Source organism: Vespula vulgaris, chromosome 22 (assembly GCF_905475345.1).
Source record: "Vespula vulgaris chromosome 22, iyVesVulg1.1, whole genome shotgun sequence".
Lineage (NCBI taxonomy): Eukaryota > Metazoa > Arthropoda > Insecta > Hymenoptera > Vespidae > Vespula > Vespula vulgaris.
The window spans coordinates 2,806,132-2,826,904 of NC_066607.1; the positions used below are offsets into that span (position 1 = coordinate 2,806,132).

Here is a 20,773-nt window from a genome sequence, read left to right on the forward strand (position 1 = left end):
TGTATATATATATATATATATATATATATATTATTGACTGCTTATAAAATAATACTATTACACAGTATACTCGTACGGCGTTTTATTATTTTTTTTTTCCTTTTCTTTTTTTTTGCATTGTATCTTCTATTATTATTCGCTTACGACTCGTGATAGGTATACGTATGTATATGTATTTTTGACGAATGGACATATTTTCTATCTTTTTTCCTCCTCGCGTTTTTTTTTCTTTCTTTTTTTTTCTATATATATATATATATATATATATATATATATATTCGTTTACGAATATTGTCAGCCCATTAGAGACGGCCTTAGAGACGACATATTTGAAAATTACGTTTCTCTTTTCCCAATGACAGAAACAGAGAGAAAGAGAGAGAGAGAGAGAGAGAGAGAGAGAGAGAGAGAGAGAGAGAGAGAGAGGAAGAAAGAGAAAGAGAGAGAGAGAGAGAGGGAGAAAGAGAAAGAGAGAAAGAGAGAGAATAAAATGAAAGAAAAAGAAACATGATTAGAAGAATATCAAAAAGAAGACGATTTTTAATGATACATAATATATAAGAAAAAAAAAAACACTAGAAAATAAGAATGACAAGATTTTAGTTTTTCCACGAAGATAATATATGGAAAAAAAATATATATATTATATTTCTAATTATATTTATTTTTACGCTATACGCGTGCATACATATGTCTCTGTGTCTTCGTCTTTTTCTTCTCCTTTTTTTCTTAATACTTTGCTCGTCTAACAAACGGGAATGAAGTAGACGTATTTCTACTTTTGTATTTATATTTTTGTGTTTGTGCGTGCGTGTGTGTGTGTTGTGTGTGTATGTCGATAATGAAACGCAAAGGACAGGGTAAAGAACGTGTATGTACGTACGTTCGTGAAGGATGATGCGCGTTGGTTTTATGCAAATCTGTTGATCATTCGCGTTCATTTCTCATTCTTCTCGACTACAGTCAGTTAGAAGTGTAAAGAGTATAATGGTGAAAATGGCTGCGAAGGAAAATATGTATGAAGGATTTTTTGTCAACTCGAGTAGGAGATACATAAATAGATAGATACATACATACATACATACATACATACATACATGCATGCATGCATGCATGCATGCATGCATGTATCATGCAATTTTTTGTATGCTTTTTTTAATTTGATCGAAAAAAAAGATAAATAAATAAATAAATAAAAGAAAAGAATTTGAAAAAAGTCTTTATGTCGTACGTTCACATCTGTCTCTCTGATATTTATAAGTTTTTGTATATTATATATGTATACGTGTATTCATTTTTATGCATCCATGCATCCTATATGTGTATAATCTAAAAATGCGTTCCGTTGTCTCAATCGAATAAACTTTTGAATATTTCCCATAGATTCCGAATGATTCCGAAACGTTACTCGATTTCGATCAACCGCGAAGTTTAGACACGGGCATTTACCCTTTTTACAACGAATATCTTCATCATATTAATTTTTATGTTTCCGTTTTTGAACTCGCTTTGTTTTCATTTTAATTATTTACTTTTGATTATTCTCTTTCCCTCTTTTCTCTCTATCCTTTTCTGTCTCGGGTAAATGCTCGTTATCGTGAAAACGTGTGGGCAAGAATACTACACGCCGATCCCGAATCGCTATCTAAAATCTACGGACTTTGAATTGAAATTCTCGCTGGACCATTTACTTATTATTATCTTTCTTATTTTTTTTTTCCTTTTCTTTCTTTCTTTTTTTTTTTTTTATTCTTTTACCCATTCCTGACACCCAAACCCTCGTTATTTTTTTTTCTTCTTTAATTTTAACTTACGCTACAGACACGATGCGAATTAAATGTGCCGCCTAACATAAATGCATTCACAACTCCCTCTAGATTATTTTTTATTATACAACACTTGTCTGACATCCTGTTTGTTATACATTCCGAACGCAATCGTCAGTCATGACGATTTCTATTTTATCCACATATATGGTTTTTTACTTCTTCTTTTTTGATTTTTTTGTTTATATGGGTATATATATATATATATAATTTTCGTTTAAAAAAAATTGTGAAGAATTTTACAATATTATAAAATCGACAATGTTATTGGATTCTAATTTAATTGAAAAATCGAAACGAAATAAAAGTGAAATATTCTCATTGATTAATAATTAATATAAAGAAATCGACAAAATCGATTGCGCTCAGAAGGATACTCGCTGTTTTCGATGTTAGAACGATATTTGCGAATTGATTATAGATCTCGAATCGATTCGCCAAAGTTTTATACATACGTACATACATACATACATACATACATATATACATACATACGTACATACCTACGTACGTACATACATATATACATACATACATACATACGTTCCATGTAGTTTTTCTCGTCTCATGAAATATCGTTCGGAGCTTTTTCTGTTTTTTTTTCTTTTCTTTTTTTTTTCTTTTCTCACGAGAGTTTACATCACAGCTCGATACATGGGAAATTGGCATTTAAATACGATTTGTATTTTCTTTTTTTCTTCTTTTTTTTTTTTCTTTTATCTTTTCTTTACTTGCCTTTTTTAATGACACAATGCAAAAATAGGCTTTCCTATTTCCTACAACCAGATCAAACACGACACAGCGTTCTAATGATCTACAAAGAATTCCGAAGAGATTCTTATAATCTAAATATCAATTGTTTCCTCGTTTCCTTCTTTATTTCTTTATTTAATTTATTTAATTTATTTTTTTTCTTTCTCTTTTTTTCCTTTTTTTTTTTTTGTTATTATCTCTCTTTTTACTTCCTTAGTATTCGGCACAAGAAGCTTCTCTCCATGCTTATAAACTCGAATCCTCGATCGTATTTGTAACGACGAGCGTATGAACTCTTGCTATTTATCTTTCGTACCAATTTTGTTATTATTTTTATTAACTTATTTCGCATTATTTAATTAATTAATTTTTTTTTTAATTTCAATACACGAATATTCGTTCGTTCTCATTCGTATCGAGGATTCCATATAAGATATATAAACAACGAACAGGGCTGACACAACAACCCTTAAAAACAGATCCGCAACTCGACTCGACTCGAGACTTAAAAATCGTTTTGTCGTTCCGACAGAAAAGAAAAAAAAAACGAGTAATGTCAGTTTTGAGTTAATTAAGTATGTAATATAAATAGAAGTTAAGTTCGATAAGTAAATAGGGTTTATGTATGTATATATATATATATGAGTATGTTTGTTTATGTACGTATGTATGTGTGAAGAACGAGAGATGAGGAGGAAAGAACGCATGGAGCAAGCATAAATTTGCATTACTATTCTTCTTCTTTTTTTTTTCTTTTTCTCTTTTCCTCTTTTTCTTATCTCTTTCTTTCATTTATTCATTGTGTGTATATAGTATGTCGTATGTTGCGTGTATCATATGGTACCGTGTCCTTAAAAAGAGTATAAGTAGATAAATAAATAAATATATATATATATATATATATATATATATATATATATATATACGAATGGATTAATAATAATGATTTGTATGTGTCTTTTCATACTTCGTCGTCTCCATTATCTTTTTTTTCTTTCTTTTTTCTTTTTTTTTTTATACATTATACATTAAAATATAACACACCGATCTCGATGCTTAACGTCATACATATACACGTTTAAGTTAAATCTTCACCCATTTTTATTTCTTACCCTTCCGTCATTTCTTTTTCTTTTTTTTTTCTATCCCTTAAATCAATGAACGATCCTTCGAACAGTCTCGGCGACGAGCGTTTGGAAGAGCTCCGAAGTCGAACGTTACTTCCTCTCGCGCATCGTTTTCGTACATTTTTTTTTTTAAATATATATGTATATACAGGTTGAGTTTTTTAAATTGATACACGTAAATATCTATTTCAAAAACGAAGCATTTTCAAAAAGAGTCTCTCCAAACCAAAAATTGTTTGTCCTCCATTCTCCATAAAATAAGAGTCCATTGACAAAAATTATAGGTTTCCATTATAAAAAAAGAAGGAAATAAAGAAGAAAAAATAATCTTGCTATTGAAAACGTTCATCGAATCGGAAAAAAAATAATGCTGGTTTGTTTGTCAAATTTTGCATTAAAAAATGCATTTGTTTTTGAGATATTTAAGTGTTAAGTCATTTTATATATGTATGTATGTGTGTGTATATATATATATGTGTATATATATATACACACATATTTACACATATAGTATATATTTTATTTTCTTCAATAGTCATATTTATTTTCGTAATTGACGACATTGAGGAGGAATAACGCAAAGTGCGGCGATACTTAAAAAATTCTCTCGATCTCTCTTATGAAATATGATTATCTTTACTTAAATTTGTTAATGATTTTCAATTCATTGATTTGTTCATTCATTCATTCATGTACTTTTTTTCTTTTACGTATCATGATTGAATGATTCGTATAGTTGTTCATTCGATATTTATAAATTATTGATAGGAATTAACCCTTCTGTAACACCATATGTTTATAATTCTTTATATGTTTGTATTGGTATTTTCTTTTTTTTTCTCACAAAAAATTAATTTTCATTCATCTCCGAAGGGTTAATATTTCTAAAGTATAACTTATAGGTAGTGTTATATAAGTACACTTATACTTATAAAATATAGTATAAGTTTATAATGTGTAAATCTTTTTCTTTCTTCTTGTTTTTTTCTTTTTTTTTTTTTAACATAAAAAGAAAATTAAGTTATAATGTTATAATATATTTGATATTCGAGGATATTCCAGAAATATATATATATGTATATATATAGATAGAGAAGGAGAGAGAGAGAGAGAGATAAAGCGTGAAGATAACTTATTTAGCTCGTTATTAGGCATATAAAAAAGAAGGTCCATTTTTAAAGGCTGATATATCTGATTGTAACATATATTCGTCCCGATTTTTTTATATATTCGTGAGCCATTACAAACGTAACACGGCCTTGTAATCTACGACAGTTTGTTCCATATAAAGCGCACATATTTCTTTTTACAAGTTTGCGATGCGTTTTATTTTGCTTTTTTGATTTCAAAAGAAAAAGAAACAAAAAATTATTTTAACAACTCTGAAAAATATCTTGAACATTTAAAACGTAACATAATACTATTTGCGTGGGTGAAAAATTTGATTAATGGGACGAATATATACGTTGTATGATTGTTACAACCGAATAAAGAATAAACTCGCGACTTTGTATTTTTATAAAGTATGTTCAAACGACAAAAAAGGAGATAGATAGATAGATAAATAGAAAGAGAGAGAGAGAGAGAGAGAGAGAGAGAGATTAGAATCGGTTCTTCTTCACAGCCACAGAGTTTAGGAAAAATCGATATGAGCTCGTGAGAACGTGGTTTTTTTTTCTTTTTTTGTTTGTTTGTCGTAACATTAAATCTGAAAAAAGTGGACCCTTGGCGCGCGACTTTCTGGGAACTTAGACCGTTAGCATGCGTGAGAAAGCCAGCCTTTTTTCGTCTTATTCTTTTTCCATTTGTTTGTTTATTTATTTATTTATTTTATTCGTTCGTTCATTCATTCGTTCGTTTGTTAGTTTTGACTTTTATTAGGATCATCGGTATGCGCGACGTAACGTTTCGACGATTACGGAGGTCTTCCAGGGACGTTCGGAAAAACCAACAATTTGGTCGAAAATATTATTTCTAGTTAATCGTTTTATAGAGGGTACAAACGTATAGTTGCGAATGATCATATTCATATTCATATTCATATTCATATTCATATTCATATTCATATTCATATTCATATTAAGAATATTAATAATCGTAACGAGATAAAAATGGACATTGTCTTATTATGGGATGGAATAGGCTGTGTAAGCTCTCCGTCAAAACCTGCTTAGATGCTTCGCGCTTGTTCTTTTTCTCATTATTTTATTTTACTTTATTTTATCTTATCATTATTATTTTTTTCTTCTATAAAACTCATGTATAAACACGAAACGAGACAAAAAAGAAAAAAAATAGAAGGAGAAGAAAAATATTGTAAGATAGAGTGGAATGAATCGAAAGATAAAAAAAGAAAAAAGAAAGATGAATTAAAAGATAAAAAATATATGTATATATAAATAAATAAAATAAACACACCGAGCTTCGTTTTGTATCTTCGTAAAGCGATAAAAAGAGAAAGAAAGAAAGAAAAAAAAAAAAGAAAAAAAAACAGTTCGTTAAATTAAAATTTTATTATTTCAATAAAGTTATGCCCCTAAGTTAGGTAAAGAAGGTTGAGGGCATGTAGTAGCATCGCCGCTGTGTGACATGTGAGTCTTCGTTTATGTTTGTTTAATCTTCTTTAACAAATCTCGATTACCAAAAATGGACAGGTTCCGCGCGATCGAAACGTTTACCTCTCGCTTGGATATAGAAAACATTTGTTTAATATTAAAATATATATATATATATATATATATATATATATATATATATAATTTAAATTTAATTCCCATAGAAGATAAGAAGATTATGAATTATATAATCCGTCGCGATAAGAAAACGTTTCGCCTTTGCGTACGTTTATTATTTATACTCTCAATAAATATTACATATAGTAATGTGATCGTTATTTGATAATAATAATAATAATAATAATAATAATAATAATAATAATAATAATAATATTAATAATAATAATAATAATAGTATTGTTCTAATTGGACAGGAATTGTTTTCTTTTTTTTCTTCTTTTTTGTTTGTTTCTTCTTTATCCTTTTTCTCCATCTCTTCCTCCACCACAACAACCACCACCGCCTCTTCTTTTTTCACGCAATTTGGGCGAATTCTTCTTATATCTTTTCCTTTTTTTTAATTTTTAATTATTATTATATGATTAATCTTAATCGTTAATTGCCATTTTTTTTCTTTTTGTCTTGTTTTGTTTTGTCTTGTTTTTCCCCGTTTATATTATTCTCACTCCACACGTAGTGTGTCCGTTCGTGTGTATGCGTGTGTGTATACGCGTACGCACACGCGTGTGTTTCTGTGTGTATGTATTCTGTGGCATCAAAAAAATACGGTAACTTTTTTTATAATAATCGTTTGATTTTTTTGTTCTTCTTTCACACACTTCTCTCACGCGACGTTAATTTTAAAGTTTTCTATCTTTCTTTCTTTCTTTCTTTCTTTCTTTTTTTTTCATTTTCTTTTTTTCTTTTTTGTCTTAGAGAGAAATACACGTTGTAGTATGTAGCTTATACACAACTAGGTTTAGCTTTTTTTTTTTGTATCTATTTGCGAAAGAAATATAAATAGATCACACATACTTTATGCAAGTAACACAAGTATTTTTTTTTTTTTCTTTGAAACAAGATTAAATATACCTATGGTATATGTATGTACCCTTTCCGCATAGAGGAATTACATTGAAAAAATTGTAAATTAATTAGCTCTCGATAATAATAACGCATTGTTCTTTTATCGCGACTATAGTTGCGATTTAAAATATTTACGCGATATTACACAATGAAATGAAAGAAGCTCATTTTATATTATAGCCTACTATGCCTAAAACTTATCGATCTAATATTGCGACCCTATTTTCTTTTTTTTCTTTTTCTTTTTCTTTTTCTTTTCTTTTCTGCGTGCTGCGCCTTCAAAATACATTTTGCCCTTTCTTCATTATTTCGATTGAAAAAAAGACGATTTCAATAGGGCAGTGTGGATTTCAAAGAATCAGTAAAACACGCGTGTATCTCCGAAAATGTAATAATACATAAATTAAATGTGTTTATGTTATGTGTCATGTATCACGTAATAACACAAAAAAGGAGGGAGGTTGGGGGAGGACAGAGAAACATATTTTACAATTAAAAAAAAGGAACTTAATAGATTGCGCTATAAAAAAAAGAGAAAAAAGAGGAAAAAAGTACAACACAATAATACATATACATATACATATATATATGCATATATATATACATATATACATATATATACATATATATATATATATATATATATATATATATATATATATATATGAAACAATTGTATACATATAAAATCTTTAAATAATCTACACAACTTAATTAATCAGTTTATATGTAATCAGTATTTTCGGGCGATCCTTAATGCATTTAAATCGCTGAGGACACTTTTCCAATAAATAAATTACTAATCAGTAATTTTGGAAAGTGTAATTACCAGTGGTCTATGATAAGTATGCCCAATGAATAAGTGATTATCATCGAACAGGTGCATGTCCTCACTCGGCGAATACAACAAATGCTTCGTGTTACGTCTATGGAACGTATGTGTTTTTTATTTTCTTTTTTACTTATTTATTTATTTATTTATTTATTCATTTTCGAATCGTGATCACACCTTGACAGCACGGTGAGAGTCAAGGAGAGTAAAGAACACACACACACACACATATATATATATATATATATCAAATAAATTGTTTTGGATTAACTAAAAAAAGAAGAGAGAAAAAAGAGAACAAAAAATGTACAATTAAATACCAAACTAATAATGCTCCCACATATATGCTCGTTTGTGTGTGTTTGTGTGTATATATGTATGTGTGTGTATGTGTATATATATATATATATATATATATATATATATATATATATATATATATAAGAAATAAAATGGCTTATCATCCCGGTCATAGTACATTAAATTGTGGAATGCTTATACAACTTATTAAAAATGTCTTCACTGATTTTTTGTTTTTCTTTTTTTTTTTCTTTTACGTGTTTTTTCGGTACATTACGACGTATGTATATGTACCAATCCACTATATTCTACAGAAATGCGAATTAGATTACTCTATGCTTATCCAGCACGTTCTGTCTGAATCAAAAAACATCCCATGCTTTGTGTGATACACATTAATAATTAATACGACCTAATATTTCAATTAATATTTATATTATTATCGCGCGCGCGATAATCAATTAATAATTAGCTGCCCTAATGTCTAAGGGACTGAAACACTGCTGCTGCTGCTGCTACACATATCATAGGCATGTAGCAATTTTTAGGATTATTACTTATGTGGCTTATGTTTATATAAGACGAAGTTACGACGAAGCGGTGTTAATTTATTTACTTGCTTCGGGGTGAGAAACGAGTGCCCGTCGTTGAAAGACCTTCTCCTCGGCTCCGACTTCGATGCAAGTAATGTAAGCCTTCGCCTTTCAAATAAAATTATGATTTTTATTTATTCATTTATTTATCTCTTTTTATATAATTGTCTTCGTGTTTTCTTTTCTTCTTTTAAACACTTTAATATAACAATCGTACCAAAGAAATTCTATCAGAGATTGAAATGAAAAAAAAAAGAGTATATATATATGTATGTACCTCTGCTTACGCTTCTACGTATTGGTGCGGATGGAGGTGGTGCAGGTTCCTGTTTACTATAACTTCTAAGTGCCCTTCCTCGTCTATCCTGTATTAACTTATCCACTTTAACAAAGATTCCACACTTGGGCCGACAATTGAAGTACCTATGGCCATTAACAGCACCGTCGTTTTTACCTGTCATCAAAACGGACGTTATGAAATCCATTATTTTTATTATTTGAAATTAGATAATTGTATAATGTTAAATGATAGTATTAAATTTTGATTATACCAGTTGGTGCATCAAGCTCAACCCCTATCCATATACCAGACGCAAACTCTGTTGGGCCAACGTATGCTATAACACCCGAATAACTGTATGGACGAACTAGAACAGATTCACCGACGACAACCCAATCTGGTAAAGGGGTTTCGATTCTGGTTAGATCGTGTCTCGAGCCAAACGCTGAGCTCTTATCGCTTGTGTCATCTGATAAGAAAACAAAGACAAAAAAAAATAAGAAATGAAAAATGATAAACAAGTACAATATCTTATAAATTAATATAAATGTAGAATTCGTGACAAAAAGTTTGGCATCTGTGCAAAGTATAAGCCTGCTAAGAAAATTTCAAGTTGGATTATCGTAACATTTTGATTAATTTATTGTCCAGGTTACTCCTTATGCCAATAATCTTCTTTCCCACGAATGTTTTATTGCTTATTAAATTTGAAGAGTGAAGACTCTTATATAAATAATATAGAAACTTGTTTGAAAGTACCATCGATTCTTTCGGATGAGCTATTGTCGCCATTTTCATATGGCATATTAGGCTGCATCGTTTGTTCCAATCGTGCTGCAGCTTTACTTTCAGATACTTGTGGACGGACCATAGGGAACGAAGCTCTGTGTTGAGAACTAGTAGGCCTTCCTGTACCACTAGAAGCTTTTCTTCTTCGTACAACCTACAAAACAAGTATATATAAACGCATGTATTTCAACAATTTTTTTTCTTTTTTTAAAGAAAAATCCAAGTTCATTAATTCGAAGAAAGATTCCAAATAACAATTTTTACCTTGCCTGGTGGAAGTTTCGTATGGACAACAGAGGACCCCTCCAAAGGACTCTCGTCTCCCGAATTCGATGTTTGACTAATAACCATGTCACTTTTTCTTCGACCAATTAAAATCGGATTTTGTATGTCTTTTTTCTGACCGACATTCAATGCCGTTGAATTACCAGTTGCATCGCTGTCGTCTTTCGTTGAAGAAACAGGACTTTCGGTATCAGGATCCGTGTAAGCACCCATTTCCTCAAGATTCTTTCTAACGTTCGCTGTGCGACCAATCAAAAAAGAAAAAAATCAAGAAATGAAAAATAAAAGACGACATTCGTATATAATACAGAGTAATACTATCAATTAAATAATAAATTCTAATGATGATGATGATGATGATGATGACGATGATAATCATAATGACAAGGAGAAATATATAATGAAAAATTAGATTATAAGATACATATTTCGTTTCCTTTTTTTTTGTTTTTGTTTGTTTTTTTTTTTTCATTCATGTTTAGATTATTTCCATTGACCAACTAACCCTCGCGAGGATCTTCTGTGACATTCAAATTTTCCATCGCGGTGTTCACGTCGCATGTGTATTCCTCCGGCGTTTCCTCGACAAGAGAACTATCCATCTTCTCGGCTTTCTTATTATCCAACAAATTTCTGTATTCTAAATCGGGTGTTTCGTCGACGCTTATCGATTTTATAGAGATCGAATCTTCGGACGTTAAATTAGTCGTCGAGACAGCTTGGGAACCGTAACCGCTGCTACTCATACTTGGTGTGTTGATTTTGGTTGATTGTAACTCAGCAAGTGAATCCAATGTGCGTGATGAAGTTAGCGGCTTTGTTGGTTTTGCTGGTGCCTGAGTATGAAGTATATATTTCTTTTTTTTTGTTTCTCTTTAGGTACAATTTTATTTTCATTTATTTTGTTATCGTTAATCCTCCATAAGAGTAGTGTAATCTTTGCGATATTCAAAAAACAAGTTATACAATATCAAACCTATATAGTATGTAACTTATATTAATGATATAATTATAAAAAGAAATTATTGCAACGTGAAATTCAAATATTACAATACAACTTGTTATATCTTCGAAGCTTTGAATATAACAATATTGATTTTATAATTGACAACATAAAAAAATTACATATATGATATTCATATGATTGTATGGTATTATAGAGGATTAACAAATATTGTATAGGTATTTTTTATTTTTCTTTTCTTTTATCTATTTCTTTTTTTTTTTTTTTTTGGAACGCTCTGTCTTGTATAAATGACACAGCTGTGATATTAAATAGGATCTATGTTCTATTCACAAAAAGCTATAGCGTTATTACACTGGCTTTTACTTGTGTGTTATAACGGAATATATTATAAATAAAGTAGCAATCAAAAAAAAAAAAAAGAAAGAAAAAACAATTAATAAGACGAAGCTATTTTTATATTTTATTTTATATGCAAGCCTTCTTCAAAAAATGATTACTATACACATCACACATACGTACGTATATATTACCGAAGATAAATAAAACTTGATAGAGCAATGATAATACAATATAGATGAAAAGATATACTACCTGATACGCATCGTATTCAGAATAATCGGCATCACTTTTTTCTTCTTCATCGTCATGACTAGGGGTTGCTAATTGATTTCCAACGTTAGACGTTTCCTCGTGTAACGTAGTCATACGTAGACCCAGTTTACTACCGACCATATTTGGGGATGCTAAAATGAATAGTTTGACTATGTTATTACTATTATGGCAATAGCTATTTAAGCTGCTTTGAAAATTCAAGCGTATGTATATGAGATATATATGTAGACATATGTATATCAGTGCCGATCTAAGCGCGAAAAGTTAATGATAATGATTATATTTTATAAATCATTGTCGTCAAATAATATATCGTTAAATAATTTTGATGGATTTTATTTCTTTTTATATATATATATATATTTTATTGAAGGTGTCAGATCGGTTCTGATAATCACATAAAAATAATAATAATAAGAATGATGATAATATAATCATAAATATAATAATAATAATAGTAATAATAATAATAATAATAAATAATAAATAATAATGAGAAAAATACATAAATAACAAACGTAAGATCGTTCATGCTGTACCTAAAGAAAAAAGACAACAACATAAAATCCAACATAAATAAGGAAAAGGGTAAGAGATATATTCCACGTTTGTATTTATTATATTTTATATATATATAAACAATACTATTGTGTTGAATCTACTTAGTATTGTTTATTGGATTGTTCAATAAATAATGTCAAAATTTTCAATAAAAAAAATATTAAACGCAGTGTCGTTTATTTATATATAAAATAGTGAATATTTCAAAATATTTTATTGGATATATTTTATTGGATAATCCAATAATGAAGAATAAGAAATGATAATTGATTTATTAATGACAATTCATTTTAATAGCAATTGTTGTTTATTTAATATCACGTGGAATATATGATCCGTCTGAAAATGAAAAACTAAAAATAAATACGAATATAATATACAGTATTATAAGCACTGAAGAACACACCAAACATATTCGATGCTATACACGTCATTTGCAGTAGAGTTAAGATTGCAGTTTTCTGTTACGACGATTAATAAATCCAAAATATTGATAAGTAATCTTTGTTATAATACAACACGATCCAGTAAAAAAAAAAAAAAAGGAAGAGATAGAAAAAAACTTTTGTTATTTTTACAATCTTCACCCGAAATATATATCTCAAGAATGAGTATAATTAAAATCTATGCATATTGAGCAGTGTAATAATAAATTGCAAACTTAATGGACTGCAATATCTTTTTTATTTTTATTTTATTTTATTTTATTTTTTTTTTTTTGATATGTAAAACGTCTAAAACAAAGGAGTAAGGAAACCAAATTGAAGTACAAATTACTACAAGAACGATCATGAATCTATGCTCTTTCAAATTTAGATTAGGTATGTGTTTTCTTTTTTGTTTTATTTTTTGTTTGTTTGTACACGATCACTGTTCGAATCTTTGTTGAAAAAAAAAGAAATAAAAAAAAAAAGAATTAAATAAACAAAGAAAAATTTGAAAGAGCAACCAACAGCGAGTGTCACCTACACTTGGCAGAGGTGGATTGTTGCAGACGTGTCAGTGAGTTGAGATTCAGGTTCAGATTCAGGAAAGTTGGTCTCGCTGAAAGGAGATAGTTTTACTGATTACACCTCGTTTATCTTTTATCCGACACGAAGGTTCTACTAAAACTTTTTTTTTTTAAATGGCGAGCCCTTCGCAAATGGAACTTTATTGGCCGTATTGCTGACTTGTATATCATGCCTTTGGTATATCATACACTGAAGAATGAAATACATATGTTTGAACAAATATAATACAGTATGAATGTATTGTTCAAATTTGATAGGATATTATATATATATATAGATATATATATATATATATATATATATATATATATATATATATGTATATATGTATGTATATATACACGATGAAGAAGATTATATAAACATTTGTAATATTTGTGCAATAGACGGGTCCATTTTTTTTGTAAAATCTTGGCTTGAATTTAATATTATTATCGAGTAACTCGCCATTGCATTGTAAATTCAAAATGCCATATTTTTTTTTAATAATATCGATAATAAAAAGAAAAAGATCATATATGGAATAAGAACCTTCGTTCGATATAGGGACATAAGCATTTTGAATTTATTAAAAATATATAAATCGATGTTAGTTTAAAGTCGAAGGTACTAGTAGTCTCTCACAACTTATAGTTAAATGATAAAATATTTCTCGTTTTGATTTTGCTTTTTTTTCTTTTTTTTTTTTATAACAATACTATAAACTATTCTTGAGAACGACACATGCTGCGAAACTATTTTTTAATATAGTAAATCTCATGCATAGCTAAGCATCGAACGTATATTGTTCTTCAATTATGCTTTTTATTGGTAATTTATCTGTTCTTTTTTACATTTATTCAAAATCAATACTCTTTACTATACCTGACTTTAAACTAGTTCTTCGTTTACGCGAAAAGAAAGATTCAAAGTTATTATTTTTGTGTTAATAAAAATTAAAAAGTATGAGTCATTTAATTATCTTTTTTTTTTCGTACAGATTCTGTTCTTTTTTTCTTTCTTTCTTTCGTTTTTTTTTTTTGGTTACATTTATTAAGTAATTCGAGATTTTCTTTTCGCGCACGAGAAAAGTATGAATTAATTTTTTTTTTTTCTTTTTACATATTCAGATAGGCAGGAAACAATTTTTTTGACATCTTCTGTAAATTATTATTTATCAATTTAAAAGCAAAAAAATTACACGAAGTAAAAAATAATTAATTGATTTATCAAAGATATGTAAATTGGATTGATTAATAAAAAAAAAAAAAAAAAGTTTCCACATAGAAAATATCTGACGAAAAAAGATTTAATTGAAATAAAATTGTTTCCTGTGATCGAAATATTATTTTTTTTTTTACCTATGATATTTAATTACTGTTAATATTTATGTACACATATATGTTACAGTAATCCTACGTTGGATTCTAATGTATTGTTGGATAACACATTCACATATATAGGTAGAATAATGATTAAATCATTGTGCAACGCAATTATTACTTTTTATCTTTACTTTTGCGTTAACACAAATCTTATTTTTCTTGATTTTTATATTAACAATACACAATTATATAAGATGTTGATTGCACAATAATTCAATAATAACTTGTGTCATACGTTTCCTATATTAATTTTTTTATATACACTTCTCGATATAATTATTATCAAATGCATTTATAATTTGGCAAATATTAAAAACCGAATTTATAGAAATCATTTCGATGGTATCAAACCAAACAAATTGTTGGATACCATAAAAATTATTTTTATGTAATTCATCACCTTAGGTAATGCATTTATGAGCATATGCGCCAATGAAAATGATTTCTATGCGATTATGATTTGGCATTAGAATGCCAACGAACGCGTTGAAGTTATTATTTCGCGTTTATGTGTGCGTAAAAACATTAATCATGAATAACATTCAGGTATATATATATAATTTTTTGTTTCTGTACATACAATGTGAAGGACACTTTCAATGAACGAACTTTCCGATTATGCTTTGCCGATACGATATAAATATTGGTTTCATCATGCACGTCAAACAAGGTAAAACAACACATGACAAAGCATTCACGTTTAAGAAAAAAAAATAAATAAAAAAGAAGAAAGAAAAAAACAAACAAAAAAGCAAACGCAAATTGCAGATAATCAATCAATAAATAGATAAAATCAGCAAACTTTTAATAACTACAGTAGCAATAATTTTCTTTTTTTTCTTTTGAAATAGATTGTCTCAAAAAGTGAACGAAAGTTTCTGAATTCACATATAAAAAAAAAAAAAAAAAGAAAAAGAAAATTAATGTGCTACCTATATTAGCATACATTCTTTTTCTGAATATTAAACAATACTCTAATAATGAAAAAAAGAAGAAAAAAAAATCATTGTGTTTGATTATACACTATAAGAGCAAAACTTAGAAACTAAACAACAGACAGACTCAACCACTCACGAGACATATTATGTACTAATCATTTTTGCCTATGCGGCGCATCGATTAAATATCAAATCAAGACTCCATTTTACCTGAGTTCAGAATGGAGCCTTGCGTGGGCCGAAATAGTTGTAGAAGTAGTAGTGACGTAGTGTTAAACAGAGGAACAGATAAGTAGCAGACAAAATGTATTAGTTTCATTAGTTTCAACAAACTTTTTGCTACATAATTTAAAATTTTTTTTTTTAATCAACTCGTTTGAAATATTAATCTTTAATTTAATATATATATATATATTATAAGTGGTAGAGCGTAAGTGTCGCTGCTAAAACACTAGGCAGATCTGATAAAGTGGATTTACCATGTTCAACTCTTTCATTCCTTTATTTTTAATGGTAAAAGTAACGTCACATCAAATTTGATTGAATTTTAATTCAATATCTAGTTTAATCAATTGGAATAAAACACGTGCGATAAAAAATTTCAAACGTTAATCTTTAAGTTGAACATGGAATATGGTGATGTAACAATATGGTCAAAGCTGTAGGTATAAGAATATAGAATTCCAATGTAGTAATAAAAATTATTAATATTGGAAATCTATATTGCATAACTTTCTTTCTTTTTTCTTCTTTATTTTCTTTTTTTTCTCTGTTGTTTTTTTTTTCTTTTTTATAGAGGATCGTAATAAGATATTTTCCAATTTATGATTGATTTTAGGTGTAAGAGCGATAACCTTTCATAATATTCATGCTTATAATATTATAATGAAAAAATTCTTAATCTATCATTTCAAGTAACAAATTAATTTAATCGATTATGAAAGGTATGTGCTAATGATGAATGACATGAATTATAACTAAATAATAGATGAATGAAAAAGATATGTATGATTCTTTGTATTATTCAAGATTAACATATCCAATTGCAAAAGAAAAAGAAAAAAGAAAAACGTGATAGAAATGGATAGCCTGAGACAACAGTCAAAAACTAGGGCTAAAAAATTAAATGGATTATATTCATGGCAAGGTAGTATATGTATATATATGTATGTATGTATATCAAAAAACACTGCATAAGCCACATTTCAGAAAACAAACTTTTTTGATTCTTTATTGAATATATAAATCTCAATGAAGCAAAATCAAGACAATGAGAAAGAGAGGGGGAGAGAGAGAGAGAGAGATAAAGAGAGAGAAAGAAATGATTAAAAATATAAATCAAAGTTTATTCTAATGCTAAAAAAATCCCTAATAGACACAGTGCCATTGTGTTTATATAAGCAATAATCGAAGATTTTAATCGTGGTCAAAGCAAAACTAACAGTACTTGCATTCATTTGATAAGAAAATTTTGCACATAAGAAGAAGAAGAAGAAGAATGCAATAGTAAGAAGGTCAAATAAAATTTTCCATAAATCCTATCGTCTATAAAAATAGCAATCCATTTAAGAATACAAAATAGAGCCAGTGAAATAATCATGATGAGAGATCATTTAGGGGTTTGTAGAAAATATATATAAAAAATTGTAGAGACAATGAAACAGATTACTACACATGAATGATCAATGATTAATGTGATGAATGAATGAATGAATGAATGAACAAACTAATGAATGAATGAATAAAGGTGTGAGTGAATTATAATCATATTATTACTTATTTTCTTTTTCTTTTCTCTTTTTCATTTTTTCTCATATCTAAATCGAACATTACCATTATTATATATTCTATGATTCAAAGATTCAATGTATCATCACATCATGAACAAGTATTCTTTAATATAAAAAAAAAAAAATAAATAAATAAATAAATAAAATGAAATTAAAGAATCCGTTTCTTAATCCTTGTAATTTCTAAACGAATAAATACATTTCTTTTTTCTTTTCTAATACATTTTTATATACATGTATGCCTGTATTATACTTCGATCCAATGAAGAGAAAAATCTATTATTGAAAATTTAAAACAACGAATTGTTTATATATGTATATATATATATAAGATCATAGAATAATTATTTACTCAATAAGAATTCTATATATGTATATATGTATCTTAAAGAAGGAAATATAGTGTGCATAAAAAAAGAAAAGATTTTTCTTACCGATTCCAAATGTCTTCGGTGGTGCAGATACAAAGTTTTCGTCGTTCCTCGCATGACCTGTTGATGCTCGTCGTGAATGTGGCAGACCGTTTAATTCCGTGTTGAGATCCGTTACGCTTTCTGAACGTGTGACATTCAACGAATCCATCGAAGTATCAAACCTCATTATCTGGTTATAGAAAAGAAATTATTTGGGATAAGAATAGATTAATAATATAACAATACTTAACAAGAGTGTATGAGGGGGAACAGAGATCTTTGTATTGTTACTATTACTATTACAATGACAAAACTGCATTATTAATCATAATCTCAAGATCTTTTTAATCTCAAATTCTTTTCTTGCACTAATAGAAAGAATGAAATTAAAAGAAAAGCATACAGTGCGTCCGAGACGGCGAAGTGGCAGTAGTACCTGCGAGAAGTTTGGAACGCTTGCTGTCTTGCGCATAAGCGGTTGACCTTGAGCTTGTAAAAGTTCCTTAACGGCGACACTTTGCCTTAATCGATCCAACGTTAAGATACTTTCGACGGCTGAGACACCTCTGGTATATTTTTCTAAGGGTAAAGATAGATAGAGAGAGAGAGAGAAAGAGAGAAAGAAAAAGAGAGAGAGAGAGAGAGAGAAAGAGAGAGAGAAGAGAGAGCGTGAGTGAGTGAGAGGAAAAAAAAGAGAAAAGAAAAAAAAATGAATATATAACTCATTTGTTAAAATAATTTTTCTCGTACGTACATATGTAAAAAGGATTAGATTTTTTTTTAGTTATTATTATTATTATTATTATTATTTATAGGAGAAACTTACCGATGTAAGTTTCACCATCGCATAGACTATTGTCCTCTCCGCTAGCTGCAATCTGTGCTAAACTTTCACGATCCTCCAATTCCTCGCTAGCTTTTGGTATATTAGATACAACCTCGTAGGTGACACCGGTCTGTGCCAAACAATCTGTACGTACGATCTTTCGAAATATTCGATCCGTTATACTTTGTCTCTTATATATATTTAGCGCCAATCTTTTACGTAATACGAGATCCATCGGGGCTGGATGAGATAGGCGAACGGTCGTTTTTAATATTAAGAAGACCCTTTCGTTGGCTGTAAACAATATCGTACATCATATTGCGTCTGTTAATTTTTCTTTTTCTTCTTCCATCTTTTCTTTTTTTTTTCTTTTTTTCTGTCTTTCTAGTTATCAGCAATCAACGTTATCGTAATGTATATATTATACGAAAAATAATGGTAATCAATACGTTTAAAATTATATAAATGTACTACTCTACCGTCGGTGACTCTGTTAAGATGTACACTATCGTGTATACTAGAATCCCATGCTGCTATAGCACACACGTCCTTTTCCAAATGGCGAATGAACGGTAAATTATAAAATTTGTTACCATGTTCTTTGGGTAAGATCGAGTTCAATCCGGTTACCGATACTTCTTCTCCTGATTGATGAGTCGAGAGATCATCGGCTGATATTTAAAATGGAAAATGTTCATTTAAAATCGTTCGATCGACAGATTTGGAATTTACAAGTGTTATAACGAGTTATATTCATTATACCATTGAGATCAAGAAACAGAACAGGAATGTGCGGTTCCATTCCTGGTGGTGGATTCCAATCTGCCGGAGCACCAGGTATACCTGATCCTGCCGCAGGTACTAAAACTGCATTTCTTTCCTCGGTTAGACTGACCCACTGATCGACGAGACTCTGTTCTCGTTCAACATCTTGTTCGGTTTTTTCTAAACATGAAAGAGAAAATAAATATATTATTAATTTAATTTAACGTTATATTTGTATAACGATATATTGATATTTAAGATGACTTTAGATTTTAATAAGATTATAAGATCGTATATTTAAGATCATATCCTTAACAAGATAATAAGATTTTTAATAACTGAAGATAATTTTAGATATCGATAATATATTAATATCTACAAATATTTATTTCATAATAAAAAGAGAGACAGGGAGTGCGTCTCTTAAAATTGGTTCGATCGTATCGTCTTACCTTGTTTGTTTATAAGCTTTTGTATCTGTTGATCAAGATATTGTCTTCGCCTCATTAAAGCGTCGCTCCACTTTTCTCTCAATATACTCAAATCTTCATCCTGATAACTGTCCAAAGGTATTTGAAGGCGATTCCTTACGGAAACGCTTCCAACCGCTATATTCAATATCGATTGACAAATGATCGGTAAAGTTCCGGAATTTTGTACCGGTTTCACTCTGACTTGTATACGACGTTGTTGGCCTTGTCTCAATTGATAAATTCCACCTGACGATTATCGTCAAAATAGAATTTTTTTTGTAAAACAAATCGTTAAAACGAGACACGAATCAAATATGTTTCTATCCACGTAAAACACTTAGGAGACTTGGAATCAAAAAATTCAAATAAAAGATCACCTGTCCATGTGTCCTGTTTCGTAACGACTTCTACGGGTGAATATTCTCCTTGCTCGTTGAGTTCTTGTATCTCTACCCACAATTCGATCTTTCTCGTTAATTCTGACCAACGATCTGCGAGCGATCTAGCTTTGGCCAATTGTTGTTGTTCGACTTCCCATCCGGGTTTGCTACGGGAAAAGCCGGCGCTTCTGTGACCCCAAACTTCTATACTCAAAGCACCCTCTGTGAATAAATGAATAAATATA

General features: G+C 29.1%; 1 protein-coding gene across 7 annotated transcripts in view; it reads right to left on the reverse strand.

The window, feature by feature from the left end:
• Nucleotides 1–263: 263 nt before the first annotated feature.
• LOC127071538 (kinesin-like protein KIF13B) overlaps nucleotides 264–20,773 on the reverse strand; it is a 114,633-nt gene continuing 94,123 nt past the window's right edge. For 2 of the 7 annotated variants that reach the window (XM_051010906.1, XM_051010907.1), the window contains exons 13-28: nucleotides 20,526–20,750; nucleotides 20,128–20,394; nucleotides 19,673–19,855; nucleotides 19,390–19,581; nucleotides 18,911–19,204; nucleotides 18,488–18,663; nucleotides 18,106–18,274; nucleotides 16,092–16,109; nucleotides 13,536–13,610; nucleotides 11,985–12,136; nucleotides 10,932–11,262; nucleotides 10,406–10,665; nucleotides 10,112–10,295; nucleotides 9,624–9,821; nucleotides 9,350–9,526; nucleotides 264–9,180 (exon numbers count right to left, since the gene is read on the reverse strand). In XM_051010906.1, coding sequence (XP_050866863.1) covers nucleotides 9,092–9,180; nucleotides 9,350–9,526; nucleotides 9,624–9,821; nucleotides 10,112–10,295; nucleotides 10,406–10,665; nucleotides 10,932–11,262; nucleotides 11,985–12,136; nucleotides 13,536–13,610; nucleotides 16,092–16,109; nucleotides 18,106–18,274; nucleotides 18,488–18,663; nucleotides 18,911–19,204; nucleotides 19,390–19,581; nucleotides 19,673–19,855; nucleotides 20,128–20,394; nucleotides 20,526–20,750 — 2,990 coding nt within the window. In that variant the 3' untranslated portion in view covers nucleotides 264–9,091. The remainder of the gene's footprint in view (nucleotides 9,181–9,349; nucleotides 9,527–9,623; nucleotides 9,822–10,111; nucleotides 10,296–10,405; nucleotides 10,666–10,931; nucleotides 11,263–11,984; nucleotides 12,137–13,535; nucleotides 13,611–16,091; nucleotides 16,110–18,105; nucleotides 18,275–18,487; nucleotides 18,664–18,910; nucleotides 19,205–19,389; nucleotides 19,582–19,672; nucleotides 19,856–20,127; nucleotides 20,395–20,525; nucleotides 20,751–20,773) is intronic. The other 5 variants (XM_051010909.1, XM_051010913.1, XM_051010908.1 and 2 more) reach the window with 4 other exon arrangements.